The 27746-nt window shown below is 46.1% G+C and overlaps 1 protein-coding gene across 9 annotated transcripts in view; it reads left to right on the plus strand.

Annotated features, from left to right (window-relative positions):
• SULF2 (sulfatase 2) overlaps positions 1-27746 on the plus strand; it is a 311690-nt gene that overhangs the window by 270250 nt on the left and 13694 nt on the right. For 8 of the 9 annotated variants that reach the window (XM_089769700.1, XM_006132193.5, XM_075901569.2 and 5 more), the window contains 4 exons: positions 9560-9767; positions 21353-21596; positions 24147-24243; positions 25625-25719. In XM_089769700.1, coding sequence (XP_089625826.1) covers positions 9560-9767; positions 21353-21596; positions 24147-24243; positions 25625-25719 — 644 coding nt within the window. The remainder of the gene's footprint in view (positions 1-9559; positions 9768-21352; positions 21597-24146; positions 24244-25624; positions 25720-27746) is intronic. The other variant, XM_075901571.2, reaches the window with a different exon arrangement.

Here is a 27746-nt window from a genome sequence, read left to right on the forward strand (position 1 = left end):
CTGATAATGCAGGCTGGATCAGATATACACAAGGAGTCAGCTTTCAAGCAGGCTCCCTATGCATGCTGGCTCCATAGACCTGCCTGGCCTTGCTTGTGCTACCTGCTACAGAGGCAGTCAGGGGGCCAGGCAGGAGCTGGTGCTGGGAGGACCCACCTTAAAAGTCAGTTCTCCCCAGCATCAACTCCACACTGTTGTCTCTATCAGCTGGTCTGCACAGGGAGCTGGGTTTTAAACTGGATCCCCTTGCTGACCGGCTCCCCCTGCTCTCCAGTGCTGCTGCCTCTGATACAGAGGCAGCAGCAGTGTGGGACAGCAAGGGGCTCCCAGGGAGTGGGGCTGGGAACGCACTTACTGCCGGCCCTGCCTCCAGGGAATAGTCATGTAACCACTAAGGGTATGTCTACACTACCCTCCTAATTCGAACTAGGAGGGTAATGTAGGCATACCGCACTTGCAAATGAAGCCCGGGATTTGAATTTCCCGGGCTTCATTTGCATGAAGCCGGCCGGCGCCATTTTTAAATGCCGTCAGTTTGAATCCCGTGCCGCGCGGCTACACGCGCGGTCATGCCACTGAGCACACACACAAGATCTCTCTAGTCAGCAGGGGAACGAATTGAGGCAAATTATTTCTGGTTTGTTGACAACGTCTCTCTTCGGTACCATTGTCCAATGTTCGTTTCTAAAGAGTTTTGCCCAGTACCTTCATGCATTTATTCAGCAAATGGGCCTGTTGATACAAACGTACTTTTGTAGCAAAACTTTCCAGTAACTTTTCACAACCGCTCAAAACTCCTCTTCCAAGATTTTTAAATGCACCAAATTAAAGTAATTCTCCCCATTCACTTGAAAAGTGAAAGCTGAGTGTTTCGTGCTTTCTTGATGAGAAACAGGCTTGTCAACGGGAGGGTAGAGGGAAGCAGTTGCTTCAGTGCCCGGCCACTGCTGAACCTTAAGGGGGGTAACCATACTGTGCTTCGGGCAACACTGATAGCCAACTGCCCTTGGCCCTGCCCCTTCCAGGAGCACAGAACCGCACGCACATACATCTTGCATGTGGGGCTCACGGCGTCTCTTGGCTCCACTGATGGGAGATGAAGGAAGAAGAGAATAAATTGTATTGGGATATGCATGTGCACTTACATAGCAGTTACATCTTGGCAGGTTAACTTCCTCCTTGCTGAATCTGTGCAAAGGGCTGTCTTTACTGGTACCTTATTTTTCTATAGCTGAGTTCTGGTAGGCAGGTAATGTAGTTGGTCTGTGAATTTTTCCATACAAGGTTCAGATTAATCGAAATTATTTAAAATTATAGCTTTCTTCAATGTAAGAGCTGGAATTTAGTAAACTGATTTCTTAATTTAAACCCAGATAGTTACATTTTATCACATGAAATAATTTTAAAAATACTTACCTGGTAATTTAGTCTTCAGAGCTTTTTTTTCCTCACACACGCTAGGGAGTAAATTTATCCCTCTTCTACAGATGAGGAAACTCAGGATCAAACCCTGCAAGTGCTTAACTTTACAAAAGTGAGGAGTCCCATGGGATTCTGCATGTGCTTAATGCTAAGCAGGAGCATAAATATGGGTAAGATGGGGGCCTAGAGCCAGTGTTCGCTGTAAGCTGTGCTTTTGGGCAGCTATCCAGGAAGAGTTAGTTGCCTCCCAGCTGATTAGCAGAGCACCCACATCTGGCAGCATGTGTTTTTATTTGTGGTGCACATCTGCATATGCCTCTGTGAACATAACAGAATTTATTCTGCTCATGAATGGAAAAAATTAATGGGAACCTTGCCTAGAACACACAGCTAGGTTGGCCAAATCTACAAAAGGTATCTGTGTCTAGGCCACAATTACAACTCGGGTGTCCCTACATCCCAGCCCTGTGAACAGATCATCTGACGTACAGCAAAGTTGACCTTAAAAAAAAAATTTAAGCACATATAGAATGTGGAGAAACAAGACCTGCTTGCCCAGGTTGGTGCTGGATCGCTAAGCTCTCTCTGTAATACAAGACTAGGTTACTGTTTTCTGCTTCGCTTTTCTACAAACACTGGCATAAATTTCAAAAGAGAATGAAAGCTTTATTCCCAAACCCCAGCAGCATCTCTCTGTGGGAATTGAGGTGACTACTCTTCCTTATAGAGCCACAAGCTGGATGTAAAATATTCTTTCTCTGGAGAGCTGCTTCTGGTGTGTGGGTTGTCCTTTGTTTTTTCTTGCTCTTTCATTTAGAAAGTTTCCCAAAGTTGAAGTGAGTTCCGGAGGCTAAGATCTAGAGTCTGTAATAGAGAAAAGGTGGAATTTTCTCAAGATAATGGGAAAGATGAATAGGGGCTTCCCAATGATGGTGGATTTGGGACAGTAACAGACACACTTCCATGTTTAAAATTAGCCCTTTTCTTTCACTTTATTTCAAATTTGTTGTTCTCCCCTAATTCAGTGGCACCAAAAGGTGCTACAAGTAAGTTTTTTACAATTTGAAAAAATGCAGGAACTTACAGATTAGCTAGCATGAGATTTTACCTGATCTGGGGGGAAAATATTACTTTCATTTTCTGTTTGGCCAACCCAACTCTCTTGACTTCCCTGAGAGGTAGATCAAGCCTGAAAGGGAGCAGTTGAAAACTTCCCCCAGTGCTAGAGGTCTGGGAGGAATAGTCCTCAAAAAGCTACTGAGATACACATGTTGCCTACACTGCAAAGAGTGCTATCTCTCAGTTGACTGAGGTTTTAAGGGGCTTGAGCGGCGGAACTACAAATAGCAGTGCGGCATCTTGCCATGAATGGGTTGCTGGAAGGAGGTGGTGCTATGAGTAGGTAACAGGTCTGCCTGGGGAGTAGAAGCCTTCTGCCCAGATCTCACCCTCAGAAGCCTTCCCCAGACAGATTGGGGATGCTAGGGGCCTTGGTTTGCTGTCCCCATAAAAGGAATTGAGTGGACAATACCCCCCTGTGTCTGAAGCCCAGCAAGGGAGGTATGTGGACTCACCAGGAGAAGTTAAAATGATAAGCATGGAGGGAATGCTCTGAGAGGGCCTAGCCAGCTATACGTACAACACGAGACACAGAGGAGAATTTGACTCAGTTTCTACTTCTGAGCCATGGAAGCAGAAATTGGCTTCTCCTTTCCAGGTTTATCTAATACTCAGCAAGGGATTCTAGCACCTGATTCCCTTGAACAGGAGCACTCAGCTTTAATTTGAGCTGCTGTTACATTATATCTCCAAAACCAAATAGTGATCCACTGTAATTTGTTGTAGAAAAAGTAGGATAAAATTGATCAACAAATGCTGGCATCTTTCCAGTGCTAGGAGGGAATGGCATCGCTATTTTCAACCATCATTACTAGTTGTTTGGGATTTTTTTTAGTTTGTTTTGGTTTTTAGCTTTTTTCCGGTGTGTCTACGTGGCAGGGCCTAACTCAAAATAAGCTACACAAATTGCGTATCTTATTTCGAAATAGGGAGCATCTACACAGCACTTATTTCGAAATAGAGCACTCTTTACTCCAACTCCTGTACCCTTATTGTATGAGGAATAAGGGGAGTCAGAGGAAAAATCCTCCAGCATAACAGTATTTTGACAGGATTTCAAAATAACTGCCTACTGTGTAGATGCAGACTAAGTTATTTCAGAATAGTGCTAGTTATTTCAAAATAGTGTTGCAGTGTAGACATACCTTCTAAAAAGAAGGCCATAATATTGCACTGGTGCTTTCCCCACAGAAACAAAGGGTACGTCTAAACTACATGCCTCTGTCGGCAGAGGCATGTAGATTTGTTTGTTCAGCAAAGGCAAATGAAGCCGCGATTTAAATGATCGCGGCTTCATTTACATTTACATGGCTGCCGTGCTGAGCCGACAAACAGCTGATCAGCTGTTTGTCGGCTCGCGCGCTAGTCTGGACATTCCCCCTGTCGACATCAAAGCCCTTGGTCGGCAGCCCCCGTAAACCTCATTCCACGAGGAATAATGGGGCTGCCGACAAAGGGCTTTGATGTCGACAGGGTGAACGTCCAGACTAGCGCGCGAGCCAACAAACAGCTGATCAGCTGTTTGTCGGCTCAGTGCGGCAGCCATGTAAATGTAAATGAAGCTGCGATCATTTAAATCGCGGCTTCATTTGCCTTTGCTGATCTGTCTAATCTACATGCCTCTGCCAACAGAGGCATGTAGTCTAGACACAGCCAAAGAGTGGATCAAAAGGGAAAAACAGAACAAAGGCACCCCAACTTTTCCTCATTATGTGGGACAGTCCTATAATATGGATCCAGATATCTTCTAATCACATAAACTGAAAATTGTTCCACTTTACTGTCACCATTTACAGAATTGATCAGGTTGTTACTGGCTGAGGAACTTCCATTGAGCTGAGAGCAGTGATGGCTGAAATAGGGTGGTTTTGAGTATAAAATGTCAGGAAATAAATCTGTGGGGTGTTTTCCCTGATCACTATGAAATTGCTGCTCACTGTGGACATAAGTAAACCCACATGGGTATATGACTCAGTGAGAAAACCTGGGGGCTTAGGAATCTGTGTCTAGCAGTACATACAATCTTGCAGAGGTGTGATCAAAATGAAAAATGCCTCTGAGACTCAGTACCGGGTACACTATAGCACTGCCACACCAGGTCCATGCTCAGAAGGGGTCAATAACGACTATTTGGGGGCCCAAAATGTTAATCTGGCCCTGCTTGGGAAGGAATCTGAGCTCTGAATCCCTAGATCTTGGAATCCAGATTCTAGCCCACATGGGAATGTCTGCACTGATATTTTTAGCCCTATGAGGCAGGCAATTGGCTGGGGCGCTCAGATTTGTGCCTCAGGTTTTTCTGTTCAGTGTAGACTTACCCACAGGGACATAGACTGTGGCCTTGTGTGCACTATGAGATATGTTGAATTTAAGGTCTGTTTTTAGCACCTGATTTTGTAAAGTTGAAGGTGCATGTCTCCACTGTGCACAAGAATTCAATGTAGTTCGAAGTAGTGCGTCTCCAGTAGGGTGGCTATCTTCCACTTGGAGAACGATGCACTATGGGTAGCTGTCCTACAGGTCTTGCTGACCCTTTGCATTTGGTTTATGCTCCCAGTGCACTTTGGCACCAAAACTATGCAGCAGGTGATTCTATGTACATGTCACCAGCATGCCATAATGCACTTATCTCCTCCCTCCCACCTTCACTTGAAAGCAACAGCAAACAGTCTTTTCATGTCCTTTTTCCCTCTGATTATCCATGCAGATGCCATAACACAGTAAGCATGGAACCCGTTCAGCAGTGAAGTATTATGGGAATCATATTCACCATTGTGCACAGTATGCTGGAGTATATCCAGAGTATAGCTAGGGTCTTCCAGAATCGTAAGACTCTCGGGAAGCCATGAACATACTCCTCTTTGAAGCACTTGTGTTGAACAACTGGCAAATGCCACTGACATTCAATCCCCTTGACACAGTGGGACATCGATTCTGGTACCGTGAGAGAAGCACAGACTGGTGAAATGCAGAGTTATGGAGCTACGTGATGATCAGCACTGGCTGCAAAACTTTCGCATGCATAAGGCCACTTTCATGGAAGTTTGCGAATTACTTTTCCCCACCCTGAAGCACAGGAATATCACAATGAGACTCACTCTGACAGTGAAGATGTGAGTGGCAATAGCCCTGTGGAAGCTTGCAACACCAGACAGCTACCCGTCAGCTGGGAATCAGTTCAGTGTGGGGAAATCTCCAGCGGGGCTGTTGTGAGCCAACTAATACAGTAATCAATACTCTTCTGCTATGGAGGGTTGTGACTCTGGGAAACGTGAAGGACATAGTGGAGAGCTTTGCCACAATACGGTTCCCTATCTTGGCACCCAGGAACCTTGCCAAAGGGTACATAACCCGCAAGGGGTACTTCTCGATGGTGTGCAGGTGCTGTTGGATCACAGCTGGATGGTGCTGGATGTTTCACCGACATCAACATGGGATGGTCGGGAACAATGCATGATGTGTGCATCTTTAGGAACTCCTGTCTCTTCAGAAAGCTGCAAGCTGGTCCTTTTGTCCCAGACCAGAAAAATAACGGAGGCACTGAAACCCCAATAGTGATCCTGGGATACCCAGCCTATCCCTTGCTGTGCAGAATGGTGGTAGAATGTGCTTTTGAGAATTTAACGGGAAGGTTTTGCAGTCTGCTGATTAGGTTAGACCTCCACGAAAGCTCCAGTTTCATTGTTGTGGCAGCCTTCTGTGTGCACCATAATATTTGAGAGAACAAGGGGGAAAATTATGTGGCAGGATGAGGGGAGGGGGTCAAGGAACAGTGCCTAGCTAGACATTTTGAGCAGCCAGACACCAGGGCAATAGGGAGAGCACAGCAAAGGGCAGTGCAAATTAGAGAAGCTTTGAAAAATAGATTTATGAATGGCCGGATGGCAATATGAGAGTCATGCATGTTGCTTGAATGAGGTGCCCCTGCATTAAGTGTGTTTGCCTGTAAACTGCATAGCTCCCCCCCCCCCCACCCACACACACACACAGTAGGGTCAGAAAAGGAGTTCAGGGTGGGAACTTTGGAGGAGAGCAAGGAGGACAGCCTTTTGTTCCGGGACCCATCCCAGAAGTGTGAGGCTGCCCTTAAGTCTTCTCCCTCAGCCACATTCTAGGGCCCCTGGAAGAGGAGAATATGGAACTCAGTGCGGAGGGAATGTGGCTCGGCAAAGGCAGAGGAGGTGCCTGTGCATGCAGCTGTCCTGTAAGGCCATCACGACATGAAGACTTTCTCCTTGTTCTTCATTTCCAGTTCCCAGCCCACTGGCCTGTCCTCATGCTCCACTCACATCTCCTGCAGCAGTGTATTCCTCCACTCACTTAATCGCTCCCTGTCCCAGTGGGCGGGTTGCACTTGCTCCTTGTACATGTCATCCCTAGTAGGTTTTCCCCTGTGGATTTGTGCTAGCCAGGCAGCTGGTGGAGCTGCGGGAGTGTGCAGCATGGTCCCTGCTGAATCCGCAGTGACGAAAAGTGAAGTGCTGACTTTACAGGAGATACATTTTTTTAGCGTAAAACCTAGTCTCTTAGTATAAAAGGAAGGTCTGTCTACAGACAATAGGGATGTATTATACTTTTAAGTGTCCACTATGCAGCAGGTACATCACAGAGATCTTGGGGAGCAGCTGGACTCAGTTTGTGGCATGCATAGTAAGGGGCAGGCTGGGGCTTGAGCCAGTGGGGAAAAGGGGGTCCTGATACGGTGGCAAGGCAGCATAGGGCAAGGGCTCACTCCGTGCTCATGTGTTTGACACCCCTGTTGGCCAGGAGAGTGCAACTTTTCCTTCCTGCAAAACCATGCGGGTGGGAGGGGGTCAAGAGTCTTCTGCTACATCTTCCTCAGCTCCTTTAATTTTACGCAGCACTGCCAGGCATCCTTAGTGTATCCTTTCCCTTCCACGCCCTCTGTGTTTTTGGCATAGATCTCTTTTTTTCTGAATCAAACCCTTAAAGTCGGTAACAGTGTTGGTGATGTGGATGCATTGTTTGGAAAATCGACCTCACATAAATTTGACCTAAACTTCCAGTGTAGACCAGGCCTGTGGGAAGGAATGTGGGTTCTCAAAGAAGTTGCTTCTCTCCGGCTACGTCTACACTGGCATGATTTTCCGAAAATGCTTTTAACAGAAAACTTTTCCATTAAAAGCATTTTCAGAAAAGCACGTCTAGATTGGCAGGATGCTTTTCCGCAAAAGCACTTTTTGCGGAAAAGCGTCCATGGCCAATCTAGACGCGGTTTTCCGTAAAAAAAGCCCCGATCGCCATTTTTGCGATCGGGGCTTTTTTCTGGGATACAGTACTGTGCTGTTTACACTGGCCCTCTTGCACAAAAGTCTTTCGGAAAAAGACTTTTGCCCGAATGGGAGCAGCATAGTATTTCCGGAAAAGCACTGACGATCTTACATGATATCGTCAGTGCTTTTCCAGAAATTCAAGCGGCCAGTGTAGACAGCTGGCAAGTTTTTCCGCAAAAGCAGATGATTTTGCGGAAAAACTTGCCAGTCTAGACACAGCCTCCTTGTATTGTAAAGGGTAGGACTAGGATTAACCACAAGGTTGCCCTAGTGAATTGATGCAGTATTGTGTCTGGTTGCTGAATGCTGATTGGTAGGGAGGAAGGGTATTAAAGGAAATTACTTGCCAGCCTTTAAAAATTGAGGCTAAATTTCACTCCTCCATTGCCATAGTTCTAAGATTTGTTCTCTCTTTCCTGGGACTGGTCTCCCTGTTGTGGGTTATTTTGTGTAAAGTCCACAAGGAAATAGGCATCAGACTAGAAATTAGGGCAAGAGTATGGAAAGTAACTGAACAGTAGAGTTATAAGCCTTTTATATCTTTGATTTATACGTGTGATTGTTTTTTTACATTACAGTATTAAGCCAATTGTCCTAAAGCTACATAAAGTAGCTTGTACTGGCTAAATAGCAGTTCAGCAGAAAAGGACCTGGGGATTACAGTGGATGAGAAGCTGGATATGAGTCAACAGTGTGCCCTTGTAGCCATGAAGGCTAATGGCATATTAGGGGACATTGGGAGGAGCATTGCCAGCAGATTTAGGAAAGTTATTATTCCCCTTTATTTGGCATTGGAGAGGAGTATTGCATCCAGTTCTGGGTCCCCAACTTATAGAAAGGATCTGGACCCATTGGAGAGGGTCCAGTAGAGGGCAACCAAATTGTTTAGAGGGCTGGAGCACATGACCTATGAGGAGAGGCTGAGGGATTTGGGCTTATTTAGTCTACAGAAGAGAAGAGTGAGAGGGGGATGTGATAGCAGCCTTCAACTTCCTGAAGGGAGTTTCCATAGAAGATGGAGAAAGGCTGTTCACAGTAGTGACAGATGGCAGAACAAGGAGCAATGGTCTCCAGTTACAGTGGGGGAGGTCTAGGTTGGACATGAGGAAAAACTATTTCACTGGGAGGGTGGTGAAGTGCTGGAATGGGTTCCCTGGGGAGATGGTGGAATCTCCAACCCTAGAGGTTTTTAAGTCCCAGCTTGACAAAGCCCCAGCTAGGATGATTTAGTTGGGGATGGTCCTGCTTTGGGCAGGGGGCTGGACTTGATGACTCCTGAGGTCTCTTCCAGCCCTAGGATTCTGTGAAAGTGCATAGAAAATAAGACAGCTTTGTTCATTCTACTCACCCCAAAAGCTTACCTACAAGCAAAGTCAAATGCAAAAACAGAATAAAGAACATACGGGTTTAAAATGGAAAGGTTGCAACAACCAGTGAATTGCAAGTGAAGATAATTTAACGAAGTGGCAATTTATCCCCACTGTAGTTAGCATTTTGGTAAATCTGGTAAACCTGTGTTGCGGTTACATTGTTGTGCATTTGTTCAGATGTTGCTACTGATGCAGTCTTTGGTAGACCTATTCATAGGAAGATTTATGCTTTTGGTAAGACCTGGGCAATTGCAGTGAGGGGCACCGTATAGAAAGACTGCTTTCTAACTGTCGGTCTCTGTCTCCTGCCTGGGGCACGGCAGCAGTGTGCTAACCCCCACATCTACCTTGCAGAAATGGCAGTGCATAGAAGATGCCAGTGGGAAGCTCAAGCTGCACAAGTGCAAAGGGATGGCTCACCTGGCAGCCGCTAGCAGCAGCAAGGGCCTCTCCAATCTCATGTCCAAATATTACAGCAGGAAAAGCGACGACTGCAACTGCGAGGAAAACGAATACAAGCTGAGCTCTGTGGGACAGAGAAAGAAACTCTTCTCCAAGAAACGTAAGTGACTGTGCTGCCTCCATGTCATAGAGAAAAAGTTTCCTCTTGGCTCATGGTAGTGGTTTCAAGCGTGGGGGCCTAATGTTAGAGAGCCTGGGTCTACATGGAGGTCTCCGAAGAAGTGGTTTGATTTTCAGGGGTGCTGAGTGCCGACAGCTGCTACTGAGACTGATTCAGGTGTGCAAGTGCAGATTTAGCTGTTTCACATTAGACTTCCAAAGTTGAACCTGTCCTCTGTCTGAAGAACCCAAGGATTCCTTGGGAGTAAAATGCTTTGTCACAAGGGTTCTTTGGGAATAAAATAGTTTGAAGTTTTGCTATCCAAAGCAGGGCCCTATAATGGCTTCTGTGGGACCAGGAATTGCCTCTCAGCATTAGTCTGTGAATTTGTTTGATCATCCCATCCGGGTGGAGTATGTATTTTGTCTACATCCAGAAGCTTCTCTTAGGGATGTGGTTATGGCTGTCAGCTTCTGGGATGCAACTTGTAGCATGAGAAAAGCCTAAAGCATCTGATTTCCCACTGTCTTCATCTCGTTTAGTCACATGCACCCATACAAATGGAATTTAAAACAGCCACTTGGATTCAGCAGGGTTTGTAGCTTATTAGCTCAGGTGCAAAGCCTATATGAGATTAATCAGTAGCTATCCAGGCCCATTGCCTCTAGCTGCTCAAGGAACATTTACACTTCCAAAAAAACCCCCTACAACAGCAAGTTTAAGGACCTGGGTCAACTGCTCACAGGGCATGCACGGCGGGACTACAATCAGCAGTATAGACTTCCCTGCTGAGGTTGGAGCCTGAGTGAGGAAACCCGGTGAGAAGGGTGATTCCAGATCCCAGGCTTTGCCCCAAGCAGGAATGTGTACACTGCTGCCTTTAGCCCCCTAGTTAGAGATGTTAGATAACGGGTAATTGAGTGGTCGTCTAACCCTGGGGGCGAGGCCGGCAGCCAGTGCACTCCTGGCCCCACTCCTGGGGAGTCTCCTGCCAACCTGCAGCTCCTGTTTGTCAGAGGCTGGAGAAGGATGGCAGGAGACAAATCACTTGATCATTGTCTTTGGTCCACCCCTATGGGGCACCTGGTGCTGGCCACTATCGGCAGACAGGCTGCTGGGCTAGATGGACCTTTGGTCTGACCCAGTACGGCCGTTTTTATGTTCCTGCCTCTGTATAAGAGGCAGCAGTGCAGGGTGGCGTGGGGAGCCGGTCAGCAACAGGAGCCAGTTTAAAAAACCAGCTCCCCCATGCTGCTGCCTCTGATACAGAGGCAGCAGCATGGGGTGGAAGCAGCCCCCATCTGTGCTCCGACCCCTGCAGACAGGCTGCTGCCGTGAAGCCCCTGGCTGCAGGGGTCGGGGCACAGACAGGGGCTGCTTCCACCCCATGCTGCTGCCTGTGTGTCAGAGGCTGCCACGGACAGAGGCTGCTTCATGGTAGCCTCCCCTGACCTCTCCCTCCCTGCTGCTGCCTCTGATATAGGCAGCTAATGGGGTGCGGGGCTGGCGGCACTGGCTCCTGCTCTCCCCCACTTGCTGCCTCTGATACTGCAAGTTGGGGGAGGGAAACGCATGTATTTGACAAGATTAACCGACAAATGTAGGTTTATCGGTTAATCTTATGAACTACAGGTTGACATCCCTACCCATAATACAAGCCACTTGAGCCTGAATCAATTGACCTTAGCAATCAGTGCCACAGGTGGTTTTTGGCAGTGTGGGTGTAGCCTCAGAATGATCGTGTCAGTAATACACCGACCACTGTGTTTCCTTGGGATGCCTGATCTGGTGCTGGGAGCAGTGAAGCAGTGTTTAACACATTTTTTAAAAGACATTAAAAAAGACATTTTTGAATACTGGCGAAGGCACAGTCCTCCCAGCTATGGGGAATAAAATCCTTTCTCTATGCACCAGGCAAGAAAGGCACTTGAGGCACCTGAGGACCAGCCAGGAGAACTGCCTTGTGCTTCCCTGCAGTCAGGGCTCCTGACCCTACTCTGAAGAGTGCATAGAGGTCCTGGCCCCTCTTGATCTCCCTGCAGGGACTGCTAATTAGTTCTCATTGTTTGCACTTTTAATGATGAGGACACGTGTCCCAGTGGAGATTTGCACTTAAGCCAGTTTGTTCATTTTTTAATCTTTTTTTTTAAGTAAAGTAGTTCCAAAAAGAAAAAAAATAGAAAACAAAAAATTCAGCTGATCCATTGAACATCAAAGTGGTTGTGCCCTCAGGGCCTGTCCATTTTTCAGTTGGCACCCATGGTGCTATACCATATGTTTTCATAACTGCATCAACTTTTTCAGAGAAAAAGTACTTGTAATGACCTCCTTCTCATCTGTCTCTGCCATGGGTTACCAACAGAGAATGAACCCGGGACTTTCAGTGCTAACCGCTTGAACTAAAGGAGTAGCCCTGTTAGCAATAGTGGTACTTTTATCTTACTACTGCTAATGCGAGGAAACAGGTTATATCCTAAACCACTAGTTTAGAGAGCCCTGCAGATCTGCAGGTATCTGCATCCATGGCTCATTTTTGCAGATGTGGATGCAGATACAAATTTTGTACCTAGAACCCTGCAAATCTGAGGATATCTGCTTTCATCTCCAGGTACGCAGCTCATTTTTATATATAGAGATGTGGATACAAATTTTGTATCCATGCAGGGCTCTAGTAACTTACAAATGCTTAAAGTGCCTGTGGTACCGGTGGTTCCAGTTTATAGTAGCTGCTGCAGTACTTGGGGCCAGTGGGGCCCGTAGAATTGCTGGGCCCCTGGGCAAGCTGTGGGGGGCAGCTTTGCACTTGCAGAAGGGGCAGGTCTGGGGCAGCGAGCCCTCAGTACTGCCCAGACCGCACTGTGCTCCCTCCCGCAGTCCATAGCACTGCCTGGAGCATGCCGCCCAGGGCTCCAGAAGTGACTTAAAGCGCCTGAGGCTCCAGCAGCCGCCACTGACACAATGGCAGTTGGAAGCCCCAAGCCCTTTTGAACAGCCAGGCCCTAGGGCAGGTGCCCCCTCGGCCCTCCCTGACCCTTCCCCCCTCATTGGTGAACCTGCCTGGGGCAGACTGTTACTGCAGTAATTCATTTTTAATAAAGGTGTGTTCTACCAGCTGCTTACTTGTCTTTTCCTCTTGCTCAACCAACAGCACTAAGGTTGATTCTTGACCAGAGATCGAATCCAAAGGGGGTAATTCGATTTCTAGTTTCCGAGACAGAGACTGGGTGCTTTTCCACAAAGCCCATTCACTGGCTCTAGCTTTTAACTGGAATCAGACTACTGTCTATATTTGAAGCACATGGTCTAAGTATAGATTAGAGGGAAACGGCAGTTCAGAATTATTCTTCATCTGCAATGTCGCTTTCGTCTTACTCCATAAATGCAGGGCCTTAATTATTTAATAGATTAGTCTTTCTCTATAATGACTTGGCACAAGCTGCAAACAAGGAGTTTAAATTGATTTATATTTGGCTTGCAGGATGGTTAGTAACAACTAAGTTGATTTTTTTAGGTGAATAAAATAGCTGGTTCCAGGATGAAATTACACAGCTACACTTGCTGTTTAAATATGTGGCACAGCAGATAATCTTTAAATACTGCTAGAAACTGCCACTCAGTTAACTTTTTAAAGGCACAAAAAAGAGAGTTCAGTTACACGGTCAGGTAACAGGCTCTTAAATACAATTTTGTTCTCCAGATTAAGTGGGGACAACATAATAACGTTAAGTGCATCTGCACAATACTTCATAGACATTAACCAATCTTCACAACATCCCTAGATGGTGGTTTGGTGTATAATTACATCTGTTTTACCTATGAGAGGCTCAGAAGCAAACAAGCAAGTTTAGGTTGCAAAGGAAGTTGGCACTAGCACTAGAATTAGAATCCCGGAATTTTGGTTCCCAATGATACACTCAGAAGAGGGACACATTCTTTAAGTGATAAGACATTAACTGAGAGTTAGGAGAGGAAAAATTTCAGCTTGTTCATGGAAAACATTTTCTGCCCGGTGTAGGTAAGTGTGTTACAAGACTTAAGGAGTGTTCAGAATGAGACAGGATAAACTAGTAGAAGTAGAGCACCATCTCCCCAGATCAGATGAGATGGTGGACAAAGTTGGAACTAAAAAGAGCACCTCTGAGTCATGAAGACATACAGTACAAGCCTTGTTACCGGGCACTTTAGTATCTGGAAAGCTCTGTTAACCCGCATCTACCATAGATAGCAATACAATTCCCCATTCAGTTAACTGGAAACATTCTGGCAGCCATCCCGACACCATTTTCCAGTGCTTGGGGAAGTCATGTTTGCAAACTTGCAGCACTAAAGGCTGTTCTTGTCTCCCTTCTGAGTACAGTACTGCCATCACCGGATATTGTATTATCTGACCCATCCTGCAGCTATGGCTAGCAGTGCTTCAGCAATAGGCAAAAGACAGAAAAGAAAATGTGTTCTGTTGACCCAGAAATTGGACCTAATTAGGCACCTTGAAAGAGGAAAAAACAGGAGCCACTTGTTGCAAGAGTTTAGCATTGGCTCATCGACAGTCTACTATATTAAGGTGTGGAAGGCAGAACCGATGAAATTCGTGTCAAGTGCTGAGACAAGCAAAGCAATTGAGAAATACCATATTTTGCCCAAACCAAAATTGGAACAGTTAGAGAACATGCTCTACTAATGGTTTTCATTGACATATTCTGAGGGAGCTCCAATTTCTGGCCCAATGTTGATCAAAAAGGCCAAGAACATTTATCAGCAGATGGAAATTACCAAGACCTTAGTTTTTTCTGGTGGTTGGTTGGCATGCTTTAAGATGCAACATGGTACCAGAAGGCCTGATGTCTTTGGAGAGAAACAGTCTGCTGATCGTGAAGCCGCAGAAAAATAGTGTGTTTTTTCAGAAGCTGATTGGGAGCATGGCAATAACCCCAGAGAACATCTACAATGCTGATGAAAGGGGACTCTTCTGGTGTTGCATGATGTCTTGAACCCTTGCTGGTTCAAGTGAGATTGGTGTGCCTGGATTCAAAAGGAACAAGGACCATCTCTTGGGCTACTGCTGCACAGCGTCTGGAAACTTTGATCATCTTATTCTGCTCAGGAAGTCATGCAGCTGCACATTATCCACAATTTCCTCAAGAGAAGGCAAGTGACTTGCAGGCAGGCAGATATCCGCAAGATGCTTCAAAAAAGTCTGCAGCTTATGGCACTGGTCCAGCACCATAACCTCAACAGCAGACGCTGTTGCTGTTGATGACCCTGAGGCCTTGTCTTCACTCCGCCAAAGATCAATGCTGCCATGATCAATCTTGTGGAGTTCAGTTTAGCGAGTCTAATTAACACTCGCTAAATCAAACTCAGAGGGTGCCCCTCCTGGTGTCCAGTACTCCTCCTCTTGTGAGGAATAAGAGAAGCTGTTGGGAGAATTTGCTCCCATCAGCCTCCCACTGTGGGGACACCGCCAAGCTCGGCTTAACGTAAGCTGACTCCAGCTATATATTGTACATAGCTGGAATTGAGTACTTTAAGCTGAACTGCCAAGTCTAGTGTAGACCTGGCCTGAGGCAGTAGAGGAACAGTAAATTACAGTATTGTATACAATAATAATGTTAAAAGTTGTACTGTTAAGTATGGTTATTTCATTTCTTAAACATTTTTGTGTTCAGAAAAGCTCCATTAACTGGCATATTTACTTAATCCGCCACCTCCATTTCCCATGCATGCCAGATAACAAAGCTTGTTCTGTACTGAACTTCTGTGTTAGCCTGGAGTGTCTGGGCATAGGATATAGAATCTCAGTTTAGGAACACAGGCCCCAAGTCAGCAAAGCACTTAAGTATCTGCTTAAATTGTTGAAGTAGAGCCATAATTGGTGATATTTTTCCTTTGGCCCCTCTCTTTATTTAAAAACAAACAACCATGATTTTAAGTTCAGGTATAGTCATTGTTTGAAAAATAAATTGTTAATACAGAGGAATGACTTTTAAAAAATTGAGCAGGATTGTGAAATGGATACCATGGTGACTTCTCTCGCAAATGGGATCATTACGTTTGCTTGTTTCTTGAGTAAAACAGTGTGTTCTGATGCTTTCCTTTTCCTACAGCCAGTCTTAACAAAGCATGGAGTTGGATGGAATGAGTTAGCTAGGGTCAGTTGAGATGGTCTGTCTGGAATGACACCAGGAATTCTTAAATATGCACATTATTACCTAGTAAATCACGCCATGAAAGCAGGTAGGCACAAAGTGACACAGGCCAAGGTAACTTTCCAATTTGTTATTTTAAACAGCCTAAGTGGAGAGTTGTTAGGGCGGAAGAAAACATTATAACTGAAAATGGAGCCTTTTCTCCACCAGAGTGAAAAAATCTGACAAAAAGGTGATCAGATGCTAGTGTTGGATAATTGGATATTTATGACATATTTCAAGTTTCTTAGGCTGGGCAGAACTGGAATAAATATGTACTCTGTTACAGACTGTGCTGAATTGGGTAGAACGCAGAATCATGGAGAACAATGTCATGTGCCAGAAAATAGATACAGGACCTACTATTGGGTGCCCGGGCATGGAAAATCAGGCTTCAAGCCCATTCCTGTCCCTGGCAAATGCTGCTCACTAAAACAAAGAGCACGGTTTAAAAATTAAAATAACAGTTCCAAACTGAGTTAGATACCTGACCTTCCCCTGTCAGCAAGAGCAAGTAAATTTTGAGGTAGAGATACTCGGCTGCTAGGCCTAGACGCTAGGTGCACATGTCATGCATATACGTTTATAGCTAACCTGAAGTTGCTTTTTCTATGTTGGGTGCAAAGAAAAAGGACTTTCAGCAGTGTGTGTTTTTGGCGTGTGCTTGCTTTTTAGTGAGAGTCCGGGGATGTTCTCTGAATAATTTGCATTTCTCTGTCCTCTTAATTTCCTTTGGATTTTAGATGGTTTGTGATTGTGTATTAAAAAATGAAACAAAGATCTCTGGAAGAAAATTTAAGAGACTCTGGTAAGCTATCTTACACAGCTGTCTTATGGTGTATAAAGTTACTCTATATAACAAATGTGGTATAGATCTGCCCCTACTGTGAGGCAATAATAGCAGTTACAAATGTGCATGGTGTACTTTTGCTTCTCTTTGTATAACTTAGCAAACAGGAAGGAAGGAACATTGTACAAATGTTAATGTATTTCCATTGTAACTTCCACGAGACTTGTTTTACTTGAAGATCAGATCCCACTGCTGTGGCAAAATCTCCATATTTTAAGACACAGTCTGGTATTATTAGGGGGGAAAACACCTGAACATCAATTACCGAGGGTATGTCTAGAATACACGTTTCTTTCGAAAGAAGCTTTTTCGAAAGAGATTGTCTGGACAGCCACAACTTTTTCGATTTGGGGTAAAATTTTGAAAAGCATTTAAGTCACTAGAGGCCAAATTTTAAGACATTTAGGCCCTTAAAGATGCAAATAGATGCTTTTGAAAATAATGCTAAGCACTTGGGTGCTTAATTCCCTGGGGAAATCTCAATAGGCATCTAACCGCATGTTTTGGTTCCTGAATAGTTTTTAAAATGTGGCACTAGGAGCTTAAGGCACTTATGTAAAATTTTCAAAAGTACCATTGTCCAAAACTCTGTGAAAATATATTAATGATGATAATAATAATAGGAAACATTTGGCTGACAGCAGTTTTTTTTCCTTATGGCTCATTCAAGTAAAAATAAATTCCCTGTGGTTAAAATCCATTAGCAGAATACTTGCTTATAGTAATAATCTAAAAGATTTTTCCATGGTCATTTATGAAATGGAAAATACATCAGCTCCAAACTACCTATGCAGAACGGGTAGCAGCAGGGAAGCGCAAGTGCTTTCTGCCTTTCACTTATGCCCCTGCTATATGGCCAGATTTCTGCTTTTGCCACATACAGCAGTTTACAGTACTCAGTCATCCTTGAGAGAACAATCACTCCAAAGTGATCTCAGTGCTAAATCATGAGCTTGGCAGGTGGAAACTAGTAATAAGGCTTGAATGATGGCTTGCAGGAAGTTATGCATAGCTGAAGGCTGTACATGTTTATGCCAGATACGAAGTTTAGGATTTAATAAATCCTGGTGTTTCTTTATGTAATTGAATAATTATTCCAGGTGCAATCATGCATGCTCACCACCTATTGCTGACATCTCAGATACTGCTACTTTTTTGCTACCAAAAAAATAACTCAGGAAAGAATTGATTGGTTTAGTCTTCAGTTTAGCTGAAGCAATCCTGGCTGGAGCTTTGTACCTGCCCCCAACATGAGAGAGACAGACCCAGGCTGAGGGACACAAGAAGAGAAAGATGTAATTGTGGAGAGATGGTGTAATGATGAATGATTAGTTTCTTTTAGCATAGATGGAGTTCTCCAAACTCAGTTTCTAGCTTCAGCTTTGAAGATGTAATCACATAATAATACAGGCAAGATATCAGCCCACTTCTGAGGAAGAGACATAGAGAAAGAGCTGTAAGATTTCTGGGCCTTCCCAGAGCAGAGGCTGCCAAACCTGGTAAGAAAATGCTAAGAAGGGAGTGTAGACATTTAAAGACTGATATTCAGAGGCCCTGGTCCCACTTTCTCTCTGTGTGTGCGCGCACATGTGTTTGTACAGGCAAATGAATTGGACAGCAAACTTAGTAGTTATGGGAGCACATCAAGTGGTTAGGCATATAACTCAAGATTTGTGCCCCAATTCACTTGGCAACAGGGAGGCTCAGCCTCAGATTCATCACTTAAAATATTTAAAACATTCCACCAGGAATAGTTGGCTTTTGGGACAAATCACAGTATTAGATGCTCTGGCCCAGCACTGTGGCTAGTGAATCATGTTACCAGTGACAAAAACATATGACTTGATTGTGAGCTTGCCTATGCTCGATCCAGTCACTCTTCATCAGGTGAGACTGGGAATGGCTGCAATGGAGATGTTCTCTCCTGTGTTCTGAGGGTAAGAAGGTTCTTCAGGAACACATGTAGGGTGAGCTTCCCTGCAGCTGTGTGCTAAAGGCCAGTGCACCAGGTGAGTACATGAAGTTCACAGGGAAGAGAAACTCTTGTCTGGCAGAGCATAACAAGATTAAATAAGAGCAACTAAAGAAACAAGAATTTGCATTCTGAGTGTAATTTTTAGGGTGTAGCTTTTTGGAACATCCTTCTGGTATTGAAAAGAAGGGAGTTTCCTCGGCTTATTCAAACATTTCCTGAATTGGAGCCTAATATTTTTTTTCTTCTGCTATGATTCACCTGGCTCAATGTCAGCGATACATTTTGAGCCCAAGGTGGAAAAAAGTCCAGAACTAGTCCATCCAGCTGGTATTCTGCTTACTGTAGCACATAAACTGGAATGAAGTGCCAGGAACCAAAGCTTAATGGCTGGTAAGAGAGTTTTTCTTGCTGTTTCATGCCCACCAATATTCATGATTGGATCCCGAGCCTCCTGCTCACTTGACTATGAAACGGGAGATGTGCTCCCAAAACACTCAACCCTGTGTCAATTATAGGATATAACTTGTCTGAACAATCCTCCTTTTTGGTGGGATAACACAGGACTTCATGTTTTCCATTTTTTCTCCTTTCTTATGTGGGTTTCCCCTCGTGAAAGGTTTGTTTTGAGCAGGTGGGGCTATGGGTATTTTTTTTCATGCCACAGCAGCAAATCTCTTCATCAGATTTCAAACCAGAAGTCTCCTTCCCATGGGGCACACCCTGCTACCCTTCAGCTTTGGACAGAGAGAAGGAATCCGGGAGAACCAAGAGACTGAATTCCAGCATGGCCCAAGATAGCAAGGAGTCTATTGGCACTGTGGAAAGGACCAGGCGCTAGCTAGCATAGTGACTGCCAGTCACGATGTGCTGCTGTAATCCCTTTTTCTAGAAGGGCAGGAGCTGGATGTAAACCTGGAGCTTTCTCTAGAATCCCTTGGGTTTTGATCAGGGAAGAAGACTCTTAGAAAGCAGCATTGCCAAATAGATTGATGGTTGATCGTGGACAGCTCCTAGCGTGGTATGGTAACAAGTCCTGCAGCGTGAGATTGGGCTGCGTACGGAAAGGCAGTGCATTATGAAGGACTGCCAGGCACGGGAGAGACTGTAGAATCAGGCAGGCAGTTTTGGGCACCACAGCATTGGCATAATCTTGGCAAACAAGGAATTTGGGGATGAGAAACAGAAATGAGAAGGGCCAGGAGGAATTGATTTGGCGGGAGGGATTAGAAACTAATAGCTACTCTGTGAGGAAAAATGTGACATTGAGGAAAAGGGTCCATCTGAATGCTGGGAAAACTTTGAGATCTGTCAGAAGAGTCTCTGTGGGAGGTAGCGAGAACCCTAGTCACCTGAGAGCTTTAATGAAAGGACAAAGTCCAGGAGCATGTGCTGATGGGAAAACGTTGTAGTGGCCTGCACAGGAATGACCCAGTACTGTGCAACTTTTCCATTGCTACTGATCAGGCTTATTTTTTGATCTTTTGCTGCCACCTGGTGACTCTTCTGATAAAAACAATTTAAATGAACTAAGTCAGCGGTCTCCAATCTTTTTTGAATTTAAGAGCAATCCAAGATCTACCTCAAACCCAAATATCCTGGCCCCACCTCCTTTGTGCTCCTTCTCTGAGGCCCCGCCCCTGCTCACTCCATCCTCTCTCCATCCCCCACTTTCACCAGTCTGGGGCAGCGGGCTGGGGTGCAGGCTCTGGTCTTGGATTCAGCGATTTGGAGTCTGAGAGGGGCTCTGAGCTGAGCTTGGGGCAGGCTGTTGGGGTACCTCCAAAGGGTTCTAGGTGCAGTCTTTGGGAGGGTGGTTGGATGCAGGGGTGCTTGGGGCTAAGGCAGGAGGTTTTGGTGCAGGAGGAGATTCATGACTGGGGTAGGGTTTTGGAATGTGGGTACCAGCTGGACACTGCTTACCTCAGGTGTCTCCTAGGTGGTGGGGCAGTGGGCCTAAAGCAGGCTCACTCCTATCCTGGCCCTGCACCATTCCCAAAAGCAGCCAGCAAACTCCATCCCAAGTCCTGCAGTGCCCCCTCTCTGTCTGTGGAGATAGGGTACAGGATGGGAGAGGGGGCACCTTGATATCAGCGTCCCTCTGTCTCCCCTGCCCTATCCAGAAAGCAGTGGCTCCTGATGGGAGAGCTCCAAGGCAAAAGGGCAGGAGATGCGCAGCAGTCCGGAGGAAGGGCAGCTGAAGTGCTGGGCTTGATAATCTCTTGGCCAAACCAGTCAAGATCACCTGTCAGAGGCTCCAGGTTCTCCCAGTAGATCCCGATCTTCTGGTTGGGGACCACTGAACTAAGTCCTCTCTAAACAATATTGCACAATGTCCTCCCCGGCCTTCTCTGTGTCCTTCTGCATTATTTTTGTCTTCACATTTTTATGCTGCCAGTTACGCACCTGCCCATGACAGTGTTACCGAGACAAGAGCTCTGAAGGCAGCTGCTGCAAACACCAAACCTTGGAGTTGGGCCAGTTAATGCCAGATGTCCCCATCTGGCTGGTGACTGAGGAAGGACCTGGCTCAAACAAGCAAATTATAGCACACATTCTTCTCTCTCCTCTTTCCCAGAGTACAAGCCCAGCTACGTCCGGAATCGCTCCATTCGCTCTGTGTCCATTGAGCTGGATGGAGAAGTTTATAATTTGGGCTTAGAGGATGGTTACCAACCTGTCCTACCACGGAATATCACCAAAAGACACAAGGCAGAGGGGGAAGGTGCGGCAGGAGAGGAGGATAAGGACCTCGGGGAATACAGTGGCACGGGCGGCATCACAGAGTATATGGCCCCTAATTTAATCCAAGTGACACACAGGTGAGTGAGTTCAGTGTGTGACACCTGCCCTCATCACCCAGGAGGCAGGCTGAAAAAGAAGAGCTGCATTTTTGTTGGTGAGCAAGTCATTTTAATGTGGACACCTAGCCTCTGACTTTACAGAGTGCATCTGCTGCAGAAACAATTTATTTAGGAGTGGGGGAAAGCAAGAGGGGAAATCTGGCTGGGTTGGGCAAAGATCCCTGCAGCAACTAACAGAGTGAAGGCTCGTGGGTGGAAATTTTCCAAAGATCTCAGCATTGGCTTAGCTCCCATTGAAGTCAGTGGTATCACTTGCCTGGATTTCAGTTGGTGCTGAACTAGATTTGAAAATCCCATCCTGATTGCATTGATGTCCCTCTTTCACCCTTCCCCGAAGTTCCTATCCCTACATTCAGTTGAACTAACTTTTCACAATGGATGATTTGCCAGCGCACAGGGAACGGCGTATGCCTGCATTGGGGTTGCCCATGCTCTAAGCCAGGGGTGGGCAATAATTTTTGAATGAGGGCCACATCAGAAATTTTTGAAGTGGGCCCGGGCCACCACGGACAGGTGGACAGGGCCAGGACACTTCCCTGCTTCCCCACCCACAGATCCTGATTGGTCTGTGGGTGGGGGAGCATATGAAGTCTTTGCCCTGCCCCCAAAGAGAACTACCAGCTCTTCAGAACAGCTGTCAGTTTTCTCTAGGTGCCTGCGCCCTGGCTGAGGGAGACTTCATGCACTTCCTCCTCCTGCCCCCAGGTCAGTCAGGGTCTGGGGAACACACGAAGTTTGCCCCTGTCCTGTGGAGGAGCAGCTGAGCAGCAGCTGGTGGTTAATTCTAAGGGCCGAGCCCCTTCCAGGGCAGGAGGAGACTTTGTGTGCTCCCCAGGCCAATCAAGGCTTGAGGGCGAGGGCAGCGTGCAAAGTCTCCTCCCAACCTGCCCTCTGGCACACGGTGCTTAGTGTCAACCGCAAGGTTTTTCTAAGTGCCACACACTCCCCCATCCCTAGGCCCTGATTGGCCGGAGGCAGGGAAATGACAGGACCTCTGCGGGCCAGATCAACCCGCTTGGTGGGCTGCATGCGGCCCACAGAGGCCCTTTTACCCACCCCTGTTCTAAGCTTTGTCTGCATTGGAGACTTGCCTTCATTTCACCCATCAGTGATTGGTCAATGCAGACTTCTCGTGTCAGCAAGTACAACTGCTGTTTGCACCAGGAATGCTCAACCTTATTTGAGTCCAGGATAAGCTGTAGAGTGGAGTTCATAATGATTCACCTGTTTTGTGGAAGGCTGTAACTGGAGCATGGCCTAGTTCAGTGTAATGGGTTACTGCTTATTCCCAAAGTGCAACTGGAGTTCCAGGGGAAGCAGCAGCCTTTCCACACCTCCCTCCTACCAATTTGAGGAATACAACTTCTGGGCTGAGGGGACAGGAGCATTCTGAGGTAGAGCCTTGGAGGGTGAGGAGAGAGAATTCTCAGGGCTGTGAAGACACCATAACACCATAAATCTATCCTTCCATGTGTACATTGTAGGATGGCAAGTTATTTGCAGCTAAATTTGTTTTTGAGTAGCAGTGTCACTTTCTTATGATCTGCAGACACACATCGGTTATCAATGTTCATTATTTCAAATGTGCTCTTGTAAATGAGCTAATCAGTGAACAAATTCAGCTCCTGCTCCGTGGGCTAGCTCCTCCACTGGAGTACGGTTACATGGCTCTATTGAAGGTACTGGATTGGAGGATCCCTTCCTGAGTCAGAATTTGCCACTTGCGCTGTGAGAGTGGCCTCCTGAATCAAATGGTATTGATCCTGCTCCCTGATTGGGTGGCTCCCCCAGCTACATAAACAGCTTTCAAGACCACTGTGTAAATGCTTCTGCAAATGTGCACCTGCATGAGGAGTCCCACCTCTTCCTTAGCCACAGATGTTCTTGTGGAAGTGAATTCACAGCTTGTTGTGAAATGGCACTTCGAGAATCCCTTTCTGTGGTATTTGCTAACCTCCTGGTATAAAATTTTCAAAAAAGTCCCATTTCTAACAGTGACTTGAGAGCCTACATCTCATTAAAAGTCAACAAGTCACTCTTGAAAATGAGACTAAGTTTCACTTAGAAGCTTTTGAATTTTATCCTGTTGTAAGAGTTCCTTCCCTTTGAAACCTAATATTAGTTCCTGGGGAACCTCTAGTGTGGCTCTCTCATGAATCCCTTAGTTAAGTGTTAATGAATTACTGTTCGAGAAGCTTTTAGTATTAAATGTTAGCTGAATGCTTGATAAGTAATTTAGAAGTCTGTGCAGCCCAGTCTAAGAGCAACAATAGGAAATAGCCAGCATATGATAGTTTACAAGGAAATGCAAAATGATTATTACCTTTCAGTTAATTTGGCTGTAAATTTGTAACCATGTGAAAACTCTCTCCCACCCGTTAGTAGATTTTATATTGCTGAATTGGTATCATTTGTTTTTTTTTGATCTTTGGAACAGTGTTCTCAAAAGCAGATGTTTCCATTGCTCCCCTGTGCAATGTAATACAACTTTTATTCTCCTGTGGGCAGATGCTACATCTTGGAGAATGATACAGTTCAATGTGACACAGATCTGTACAAGTCACTGCAGGCTTGGAAGGATCATAAACTTCATATTGACCATGAGGTTAGTGACCCTAACAGCTGTATGTATGTACACTGACGTTCTAATGTATGAAATCAGTGCTTCTTGCGCAAGAACTCTGATGCTCCCGCTCAGGAATAAGCCCTCTTGCGCAACTGTTCTTGCGCAAGAGGCCAGTGTAGACAAGCAACATGAATTTCTTGCGATAGAAAGCCCTATGGTTAAAATGGCCATCAGAGCTTTCTTGCACAAGACAGTGTCTACACAGGCATGGATGCTCTTGCGCAAAAGCACATTTCTTGGACAAACGCACATGCCAGTGTAGATGCTCTCTTCTGGAAGAGTTTTTACACAAGAACTCTTCTGCAAAAGAGTTATTGCACAAGATCATGCCAGTGTAGATGTAGCCTAAGGGACAAGCTTAAGTCAAACGTCAGTATTATCTTCTGGTTCCAGCTCTGTTTTTCTAACAAGCAGGTACAGTATGGAATGCCATAAAGAGAGACCCATCTAATCTCACCTCTCTCTCGTTTCCTTGGTGTCCTATGCTTGAGTTCTGGGTCCTGCACCTGTACACCAGCCTGCCAGCTACTGTTTAGTGGCTATGGGGTAGCGACCTATTGCTCAATCCTGGATGATAGGTTTGCATTGTCTCCCTGTGTAAATTGCCATGATAGGAAGGACCCCATGACCCATCTCTTGATTATGTAGGTGCACTGCCAGCTACCATGGACAGTACAGACACATTAGCAACCTCACTGCCTACAGTTACAAGGGAAGGAGCAGGTGATGGTCAGGCACTTGTCTCCTCCCACAAGCGCATACACCAGTGCAATCAGACTAAACACGGCTATGCTCCCCCTGTGGCCAGAGGTTTCAATGATCATTCTGTAAAATGGTGGTGACCTACCATTTCCTCTTGCAGTCTCATAAGGAGGGAAATCTGTTCCTGTTTCAAATTCACAATGGGCCATACATTTCAGTTAGACGTGTTCCTTTTGTTCGATAAAATACATCCTTTTGCAAACACAAATGATTGGAGAAAGCTGTATGCAAATTAGAACATAGCTCTGGCAAGGGGAAAGCTACGTCAGTATGGCTGTTTAGACCCACCCTAAATAAGTCACACTGGTATTTTGAGATGAGAAAGACTGACTTCCCACTAACCTTCGAGCTCAGCTTTCCATCCTAGGCAGCAAGCGGAAGGTTTACTCCTGAGCTTTGGGGGAGAGTGGGGTGTTAATTTTGGCAGTTTTGAACTGCTGGCAGAAGCCTAGAAAAGTACGTGCAGGTGCATCAGAGGATCCACTGCAGTATGATTGGGGTAGGAGCAAGAGTGGGGATAGAAAATCATTTAATGGACATAGAATGGATGGGAGAAGGTAGGAAGCTAACCAATTCATTCATTTTTTGTTGTTGTTAGATTGAAACACTGCAAAATAAAATAAAAAACTTAAGGGAGGTCAGAGGTCATCTAAAGAAGAAGCGACCAGAGGAATGTGATTGTAACAAGATAAGGTATTTCCACACATACATCACAGTAGCAAGTTGTAATATGCAGCCGGAGCTGATATTAGTCTCTGCAAGCTGGATAAACCTGTTTTACCAGAGCTAATGCTGATGATGCTAATAGACGCTGTATCCCTTGAACAGAGATAGGCAACCAAGACTGGTAAGTGGGCTGCATGAGTAGCCCTCCATCTCAGTGGGCCACAAGATTGAAAATGCAACTCGTGGCCTATTAAGGTTTCACCTATGGCCTGTGCACATCCTCTCGGCGCCTTTTGCCCACATCTCTAGTGCACTCAGATCCCCACTTACCTACCCTTCTCCCTCCTTCCCAGCACTTTTGGAGCGTCACGAATCAGCTGATTTGCACTCCAACCCTGCTCCTTTCCCACCCTCCCTGTGCACAGCTGCAAATCAGCTGATTCATAGCTCTCTGAAAGTGCTGGGAAGGCAAGTGCAGGGCTCCATTGCCTCAGTGAGCAAGAGGCACATGGGGGATGGGATAGACGAGGTGCACAGGCCACAGGTGGAATGCCAGTGGGCCCCCTGTAGACAGCGAGCTGCAGGTTTCCTACCACTGGTTTATCAGAAAAGAAGTATCATGAGTATATTCCACTTGCTTATGTCCTGTGAGAGCTGGGTTGCTATGGAGGAGCTCTTAATCCAGGGCTTTGTTTAGCTGTGGCATCCCTCCCATCTTCCCTGTTACACATGAATGGTTGTGAATCTGCAGCAATCACAGTGGCACGGAGATGTACATTTTAAAGCTGATCATAGGAAAAGATGAGGACACTTTTTACAGAGTGGTAGGTCTTTTATCTGGCTTCTTTCTGTTCCTCCACTACAGGGATGGGCAATAATTTTTAATGGAGGAGGGGAACCACTCCAAGATTTTGGAAAGTGGTCAAGGGCCACACTCGTCCATGATATTAATGGAGATGTGGGGTCTGGGATGGAGGTTGGGTGTAGATGAGAGCTTGGGGTAAGGGATTGGGATGCAGGAGGGAGAATGGAGTCTGAGAAGGAGTTTGGGGGAAAGAGGTGGTTGTGATCTAGGGCAGGGGACTGGAGTGCAGGGATTTGGGATGTGACCTAGGGCAGGAGGGGATTGTGATGTGGGACAGGATATTGGGGTGACAGATCTGGGAGGGGGTGTGGGTGTAAGAGGGGGAGAGAGGGTTTGGGTACGTTGGGGAGGGGCGGCAGAAAAGGGCTGGGGTGCCAGAAGCAGGTTGCGGCAAAGAGACTTACTTGTCAGCTGCCAAACTAGCCTGCCTGCCTGCAGAGCTTAACATGTTTCCCAGTGAGCCAGCCGGCTTGCCTGGCCATGTGCTTCATCAATAACTGAGCCCAGGAGAGGGGGGCATGAGTCTTCTTAGCTGCCTATTATTCTGACAAGCAGCTCCCATTGGCTGGTTTCTCCTAGAAACCGCCAATAGGAGCGTGCTGTGGGGGGCAGTTCCTAAAACTTCCCCCTCCAGTTTCAAAACAGAAATGGAGCCCTGCATCTGCTTTTCTGCCAGGTGCGCAGGACTAAGGGACAAGCAGGGGAGTCTGCCTGGGGCTCCCCACTGCCTCCACGGGACGGATCCGGGGGCTTGGCAAGCCAGATCCGGCCTGCAGGCCGTATTTTGCCCAGGCCTGCTCCATTCCAACAGTTGTAGTGATTGGGGAAATCCTGCTCATAATTACAGGCAGTCCCCGGGTTACGTACAAGATAGGGACTGTAGGTTTGTTCTTAGGTTGAATCTGTATGTAAGTCGGAACTGGCATCCAGATTCAGCCGCTGCTGAAACTGACCAGCGGCTGACTACAGGAAGCTGGAGGCAGAGTTGCTCTGCCCCGGGCTTCCTGGAATCAGCCGCTGATCAGTTTCAACAGGCTGAATCTGGACGCCAGTTCTTACATACAGATTCAACTTAAAAACCCCAGGCGTCCCCAAGTCAGCTGCTGCTGAAACTGATCAGTGGCTGATTCCAGGAAGCCCGGGGCAGAGCAACTCTGCCTCGGGCTTCCTGTAGTCAGCGCTGGTCAGT

This window comes from Pelodiscus sinensis, chromosome 17 (genome assembly GCF_052426305.1).
Source record: "Pelodiscus sinensis isolate ZL-2025 chromosome 17, ASM5242630v1, whole genome shotgun sequence".
NCBI lineage: Eukaryota > Metazoa > Chordata > Testudines > Trionychidae > Pelodiscus > Pelodiscus sinensis.